The following is an 8,496-nucleotide window of genomic DNA, read 5'->3' as shown; positions in this document are numbered from 1 at the left end:
AATCCTTCAACGGCTTTAGGATCAAGCGGAAGCAATTCCGAGCAAATATATCATGCTATAATATATCTGACGAAATTGTTTTAATAATCCAAAATATTTTAAAATAAAGCATTTTAAATGGCACAATAATCACATTTAATTAATATTTATGCCAATTAAGGCCTTAATTTAAAAAATAATAATTTAATGACTTTTAATGACCCAATGGAAACTCTGTATAATATTCTCACCTCAAATGATCTGAAAACGTACTTTTATAGAAAAACGGCAACAGAAAACAGAATTTTTAACTTAATACTCTGAGCTCTGTGAGAGCTCAATTGAAAGCTGCTGCTGCCGCAGTGCATGCTGGGACAGCTGTCAATCTCAAAAAACTGACAAGTCTGCTCTGATGCATGCTGGGTAAAGAGGGAGGGGCGAGAACAACATCCGTGGACTTTGTGTGTTCTCGGTCTGCTGTTCTTGTGAATTGGAACAGTACTAGGGCTGAGGCTGATGATGTTTCATGCCAATGTGTATGGACAAGACGCATGGGAAAATCTGAAGGATAGAGCGAATAGGTAAACACAGACGTCCATCACCGTGAACACAGGGACGGAACTCAATGGTAAAGTAAATTATTCTTATTTCTTATTTCAACCGTTGCGTGTATTAGCTGCAACATATGAATCAAATAGCTCTGACCTAAAAAATTTGATTGACAGATGTCCGCTGATATATGATTGGCCGAATTTAGGTGTTCAGGCTGACGTATAACTAACTGGCCTGCAGAAGATAATAAAAAAACAGATTTTAAGACAGGGTTTTTTGTTTTTTTCAAAAATAGTAATTTTCAAAAGTTTGGGAAAATATCGTCTGATAAAGAGTATATAATTGTTTAAGCCAGAATGATTTGACATTTAAATATGATTTCCGTACAACCTTAAGTTTCCAGCATGTTACCACTTTTGCTGCTTTCTATTGTATGTGATTGGAGATTTTCCCTTGTGCAGCATTATTTTTGAATGTGATCTTGTGTTTTTTTTTTCTTGTTTTGTTTGCTAGTCTCATTTGTGAGTTTATAGGATCTTTTCAATTTGTTGTGAAATTACGAATTTACGCAGCGTTTTCAAACCTCATCGGCCGTAGAATATAGAAACAGTGACAGAATAATCTTTTAGCTTGCTAACTCAGTCATATTCGTTTCCAGATCCAATAACCCACCACACACAGACACTGCGCATTGGGAGGATAGAAAAAGCGCTACTGGAGGTTTAAATTAAATTATTTTGAGATTCAGTTAGGAGTTCAAAAAGCTATTTTTAAGGAAACTGTACCCTCTATGAAGGCAGAAAGAAGAAGGAAAAAGAAGGAGCCGCCTGCTACAGAACGTCTTCCTTTAGGGATGTGCCATGGTAGTGTGAAGCAGACTTACCTCCATTTTTTTTGCAGCGATATCCTGATCGTAGTGATCCATCATGTTAGGAAAGAAAGTCATGTTGTATTTCAACCCAAGGCACCTTGGCACTTTGATGGGCTCACAGGTGAACAGGCTGTGAGAAGCGCAGCTTCCAACCCACACCAGAGAAATCCACAGCCACAGCATTGCAGACCGGTGGGAAAAGTCTGGTTTCTACATGAACAAGATGTTTCTCTGGCTTTGAAATGGGAGAGCTTCTCCTGAAGAGAGTGTTCTTCTGGCTCACATCATCATCTGCAAATCACTCTGCGTGAAGTCATTTCAGAGGCCTGAAGAGCAGGGACCTGTGAATAAATACCATTCAAAGGGTTAATGTGAATCAATCAAACCAAAATATTCAGCTTTATTCTTACAGTTATGCAAGTCTGCCTTGACTGACTACCTGTACAGGAAAGAGTTTTCTCCTTAAAGTTTTTTAAAGTCATAGGGAAGCGGCTGTTCCAACCGTTGCATTTCCGAATTCTCCAGAGTGGTGCACGACTTTACACAAGTGAATAAAGTGAATGTCATTAGTTGTTTATCAAGAGGGCAGGATTGTTGTGGCGGAAGGTTCACAAGCACGTTTGGTTGTGGCCAGTTTGTCGGAAACATCTTGCTAACCAGTTAGCAACTTAGTGCTAGTAGGTTCCCAATGGGAAATTCCATTGGGACCAAGTAGCACTAAATTGGTGACTTAGAAACGACACTGTCAAGGAACGCTATGGACAGAGGAAACTTGGAAGAGGAGGAAAGTTTAGTGTCGGAGGTCGTGGATGAGTCTCCTCCGTCATCCATTTTTTATTTAGAGGAGGAAAGCGGGGACGAAGATGTTTGAGCCCTTGCCTCGCAACGCTGCCAGTTCTGTTAGCTCTACGCCTGCTGAAGACACAGACGTCCATCCCTGTGAACACTGGGACGGAACTCAATGGGAAGTAAATGATTCTTATTTCTTATTTCAACCGTTGCGTATATTAGCTGCAACTAGGGCTGCCAACTCCCTGAAAAAAAAAAGGGACACCTCATGTGCCTGCCAGCTGACACAATTTCCTTCACCCCTCCTGGCGTTGAGATTTTTTTAGCCCCCCTTTATGTGTGAAATGATTTTTGTAACTATTTGAATCAAATCTGCATTGAATTAGATTCATATTTGCAGTGTGCTTTACATTCATTATTGCAGAAGTTTTTCTCTGTGAGCAGCACTTGGCACGACCAATGAGATCAGGGTATTCTGGATTGTTACATATATGTTGTCAGCTCATTGGTCACAACGCAGTACAAAACTCAGGAACAAGTTTGCCGTTAGTTTTGTATATAACGTGCCCTTGTTCTTTATTTTCCATTAGCTTTTTAGTATTTTTTTACTCTCACAGTAATACGGGACAAAGTGTGTTCCCTTTCCACTAAATATGGGACAGGTACTTTTGTTTCTAAACACGGAACGATTCCGTTTTTCAAGAGAAGGCTGGCAACCCTTGCTGCGACATATGAATCAAGATGCTATGACCAAAAAAAATTGATTGACAGATGACCGTTGATAAATGATTGGACGAATTTAGGTGTTCAGGCTGACGTATAACTAACTGGCCTGCATAAGATAAAGAGAAACCCCCCCCACAGATTTCAAGACAGGATTTTCTTTTTTCTTTTAAAAAGAAATTTTCTAACTTTTGGGACAATACTGCTGATAAAGAGTACATTTATATACATGTTTAAGCCAGAAGGATTTGGCATTGAAATATGACTTTAAAAGCACACCTATGAGTCATCACTAAGATGAATATTAGGGGTCATAAAACAGGGAGTCTCTGCAGACTGTGAGTGCATGCATCCACAGATCGCAGGTGATTTACAAGAATGAGTCCCAGCTTGTTGGAGCACATTAAAACTTCACATTAAAATGTCAAAAACCCAAATTCACAACTGCATATATGAGGAGCCTTTTCAGCCATGAATGCTTAGCAGGAGAAAATAGTTTCCCAATGATATCATGTTTCTCTCAAAGCAAAGGCTCAGCTTTAAACATAAAGCTCTATAGAAAACATTTGGGCGCTTTATTTAAGGAATAGTTTGATTTATTTTTTTATAAGCTTTCATATAGACGCACTAATTGGATTAAATATTTCACTAAAGCTAGAAGAAAACCACTACTATAGTATAAACAGCCGCTACTGTATAGAACTAGTATGTATAGATTGGTAACTTTTCAACAGTTAAACGAAACATTAGCAAAGTAATGTCGACACGTATTCACCTACAGGTGGGTTAAAATAAAAACAGCGCTACGGTGTTGTAGCCGTTTTATAAGCGTTTACTTTTGCTATATTAGTGTTTCTGTTCGTTTATTAAACATAAAAAGTCAGCGAATGTTGGGGAAACAGTTCAGCCCTGCCACGGTTGCTACCATTAGGGGACAGGAGTGTCCGTGGAAAAGGAGTAAACAAGTTTGAGACCGAAAGACAACGATTAAAAGTGCTTACCTCCAACTGCCAACGTCTTTTTATAGCGAACTGTTTTCATGGAAGCAGTAAAGAGACCTTTTTTTTTCCTGGAATGTGGAAGTCAGTTTCCTGCGTTAAACTCCAGCTCAGTCCCTTCTTCTTCTTCTGTTTTTTTTTTTTTTTTTCTTTTGCAGCGAAATCTCTTCCTGTCGAACCTCTTCCTGCCTCCAGGGGGCGCAGTAGCCTCCAAAATGCTCTTCAGTCGTATTGAGGAGAGAAACAGCTGGATGTGCTCACTGTTACTGCACCGCTGAGTAGTTTTATGTTTCATTGCAAACAAAGAACATAAAAGAACAACATGGAACAGTAATAATTACACTTAGATGCATCATCAAAGGACTTTACAAGATATAGAGCAGTTATTTTATGTCAAATGACAAAATCTAATCTAAGGGTTGCAATTCTTTAAGGGCAGTTATCATTTGAATGGTAAGTAAGAGGATTAGGGCCTCTGAGACAAAAAAAGTTAACTGATTTTGAAATTTTATTTTAGTATAATATGATGGAAAAGTTATATTTTCTCTCAATTCTGACTTTAATCTCAGAATTCTGACTTTTTTCTCAGCATTCTCACTTTTTTCACTCAATTCTGACTTCAATCCCAGAATTCTGACTTTTTTTTCCCCAATTCTGACTTTAATCTCAGAATTCTGATATGTTTCTCCCAATTCTGACTTTAATCTCAGAATTCTGACAGTTTTAGAATTCTAGCTTTTTTCACCCAATTCTGACTTTAATCCAAGAATTTTGACTGTTTTCTCTGAATTCTGAGAGTTCTCTCTCTCTCTCTCTCTCTCTCTCTCTCTCTCTCTCTCTCTCTCTCTCTCTCTCTCTATATATATATATATATATATATAGGGGAAAAATGTGTGAGCTGCTTTTTTTTCCATCTAAATAAAATGCAATATCTTTCAGCACATTACATTTTTAAATGAGAAATACAACAAACACTACAAAAACGACAGTGTCATCCACTTAATTATGAATTATTACATTGACATTTCACAGTGAATTACTTTCTATTTACTCTGCTTTCTATTTTTTTTCGTTACACACAATGTCAATGGCTAATTTAGTCAATATCTTCGAGTCAGTGCAAGATAGCCAGACTAATGTTACGCTACATACCATACTATAGGATACATCGGCGTATATATTGACTTTCAAATGCTACACATGTAGGCATTTTTACTGCTGTAGGAGTTGGGAGTACCAGCATGGCGGACGGAGGCTTCACTTTTTTCAGGCAAACAGCAATCCACTGAATAAATAGATCAGTGGAGGTGCCACAACCACTCACTGAAAACATTTTGATTGTTATGTTTGTTTGTTTTTTATTCTTGCATTTTCATCATTTTCAGTCTCTATTTTAACTGATCTGATATGCATCTTTGTCTAAGAAAAACAGAAAAAAAAGAGAGAAAAAAAATAGAGGGTCAGAGATTTGCACCTTTTTTAATCTTTTTGAGCACTAATTCATGAAATCCGATTGTTGTCACTTTTTCTGAAATGAAACCCAGCAGCTCAGAAAGCCATCTTGGATTTAAGTAATAGTGGATGTTAGTGTTGATGAGATCCCTTCAACTCATTCACACAGGATCTAAGCTCTGTTCAACATGACAGAGATTGAGTCAGAAGAGGATTACTGTAGGTCATGTCAGATGTGAATATTTTTTCTTCATAAACTAGGCCTGAAAAGGGATTCTGCAACCATCCCGGTCTTTTCTCCTTGTATATTAAAAAATGAGCTCTGGGATTCACTAATGACAAATTAATCATTAGTGAATTAGAGGGGGAGTGGCAGCCTATGGTTTGGGCATAGAGCTTGGAATCCTGAGATTGTGACACTGCTCTCTGGGCGCCCCACAATGGCAGCCCACTGCTTCCCAAGGAGATGGGTTAAATGCAGAGGTAAAATTTGGTTCTTCACAACCGCTACTGAGCATTTTTCCTTTGGATAAACTTTACATGCACAAGTGCACTTTCACAAACAACTGCAGGTGCTTGGTTCAAGGTTCTTAGAGATTCACTTCCATACAGAAAACCCATATTCTTATTTTAAGCTAAATAAATAATACTACTTAAATAATACTATGTATACTTAAGCGATAGTATCAAGGTGCTACTTTATTGTATGTCTTATACTATATCCGTTGGTTGTGTTTTTCTTTTTACCTCTCTTTGCAGGTGATGAAGCAGACAGAAGATGTTTCATCATTGTCTCCCTTTTATCTCCTCTTTCTTTCATCTTTTTTCCTTTTCTTGTTTTTCCTTTCCTGTCCTACTTACATTGCAGTGTCCATATAATCTGTAAAACTCTGTGCATGAATTTTAATAAAGCAATTTATATGCATAAATCAAGCGGAACACTATGGCGATAGCCGTACTGCTTGTGAAAGTAAAACCTGTTGGGCTCTTTTTAACATCAAGATAGATGAATAAATGAATAAATAAATAAATAAATGAATAAATGCAGAGGTAAATTCCAAAGCGAGATCAATAAAGTTCAATTATTGGTATACCTACCAGGAATTTCTTTAATAAAACTTAAACTACTGAATGGAACTAAAACTTTTATCTATTAGTTATTTTAGCTATAATTTTATTTTTTCACATCTTAACCCTATATGAAGGAGCGAGGGTTTCCACCGTAGCTTTGTTAGTTCTTCTTTGACCCTTTGGCAGAAAGGGTCAAATTAAGATATGTTATTTTCAAACTGTAAAAATAAATGATGTGTAATTTCGTATTAGGCTTGTGGGAAATCTTTTACAATACTTTTTTTATGGCTTTTGCAAAAAAATAAAAAAAATTAAAAATGCCATAAACTTAATCCCAAATTCAAGATCGAACAGGACGCTGCTTTATGTTTTGCTAATATTCTTGAGGGAAATGTGTGAGCTTTAAGGATAGAGCTCACATTGCTGCAAAAGTTGGTTTCATCAAAGTAGTTCAAAAGCACTCTAACAACAGTAATTTTGGGGTAACAAGAAATAATTAAAGTACTCAAGAACAGCTTCCCTGCTGTAGAAACATTAAAGCATCAAAAATCAAAGAAGATGCAGATCTTTGCACCACATGAAGCTATGAAAGAAGATCTGCAGTAATTATTGTTGGTTGAAAACAGGTGTGGGCAGACCTATTTAACAAGGAGACATGCCCCGAGATATGTCATCATATTTCAAAGAAAGTGTTATGACAACTAAATAACGAAATGCTTTCAGATCCACTGTGAGAGTGTCTGATTACTGGAAAACCGATGTAAAGGAACATGAGAAAGTAAAGAATTGTGCACAGATCTGTTTGTGCAGATGAGACTAAATTCTAACGTTAGTTAAGTAAAAAAAATTTACTTATTTATGTTGGATGGTATTTAAGAGATATGGCAAGGAGATGATGCCACTATTTAGATTTTTTTCATTATTTTGACTGAAAGAAACTGCATTTGTGCTAAAAGATGATGTGGTGTTAAGAAAGCATGAAGGTCCACATTTTGATAAATTCAAGAAAGTGTTGTTCCCTACCAAGAATCCAAAAGTTTACATACATACATACAATTTATGTCCTACTATAAGCGCTTTCTGCCTGATTTTGTGGTTGCTGAAGCAACCCTAATTTAAATCAAAGCACCCCTAAAATATATATTTTTTATTCTGTATGCGCTTTTTACAATAAAAGAAAAAAAAAAAGTGACATTTTAAAAACTATACAGTATTTGGTTATTTAACCCGTTCAATTATGATCTGGTTCATCTGAAATAATAATAAACAAACAAACAAAAAAAAACAAGTAAACAAGCATGATGGAGCTCCTAAACTAAAATGCTGACCAATGCTTTGAGGAAAACGATGCATTCAAATGTTTCTGAAATGTTCAGTCAGATTTCTGCACCTATTGATGGTGTGTTGGTGAAATGTTCACCAGCGAGGTGCACTGATGTGGCTGAGATTGGTTTGTTTGATTATCCTTAAAACTACAACTCAATATCAATATTTAAATTTAATGAATCATTAGTAAATCATTATCATTTTTTTCAGTTTGTAGTTATTTGAATCTATAATCTAATCTGTGATTGCCAGTCTAAAGAGGAGGAGGTGTACAAAGGGGGAGAGTATGAATATAGATTTGTTTCTTTATTATTCAATCAAAAAGGTTGCTTCAATCAAAAAATATATTTTCAATTAAAAAAATCTTCACTTCAATTAAAAAAATCTTTTCAATCAAAGAAAAAAAATATTTGAATGCAAAAATATATCTGAGACTCAAAAAAATACATTTGAACACTGTTTTTCTTTGATTTAAAATGTTTTATTTGATAGAAGTGCAGTCTTTTTTGTTTAAAGCAACTTTTTAAATTGAAGTAACATTGTTTTTTGTTTGGACCATAAAATGGGTAGGACATTTGTGTCTTTAATATTCAATCAAAAAAGAAGTTGCTTCAAACAAACAAACAACAGAATCAATAAAAAAAAGTTACTTCAATGAAAAGATAAACATTTTCAATCATAGAAAATAGTTTTTCAATGCAAATAAAATATTTGAGACTCATAAAATTGCATTTG

At 35.8% G+C, this 8,496-nt stretch overlaps 1 protein-coding gene across 1 annotated transcript in view; it reads right to left on the bottom strand.

The window, feature by feature from the left end:
* Window positions 1-1,739, bottom strand: part of fzd6 (frizzled class receptor 6) — a 23,205-nt gene extending 21,466 nt beyond the window's left edge. The window contains exon 1 of the mRNA XM_015396877.1: window positions 1,415-1,739. Coding sequence (XP_015252363.1) covers window positions 1,415-1,585 — 171 coding nt within the window. The 5' untranslated portion in view covers window positions 1,586-1,739. The remainder of the gene's footprint in view (window positions 1-1,414) is intronic.
* Window positions 1,740-8,496: the final 6,757 nt, after the last annotated feature.

Source organism: Cyprinodon variegatus, unplaced genomic scaffold, assembly GCF_000732505.1.
Source record: "Cyprinodon variegatus isolate N-32 unplaced genomic scaffold, C_variegatus-1.0 Scaffold827, whole genome shotgun sequence".
In the NCBI taxonomy this organism is placed as follows: domain Eukaryota; kingdom Metazoa; phylum Chordata; class Actinopteri; order Cyprinodontiformes; family Cyprinodontidae; genus Cyprinodon; species Cyprinodon variegatus.
The sequence above is the reverse complement of the archived record's forward strand: the minus strand, read 5'-3'. Positions and strand labels throughout refer to the sequence as shown.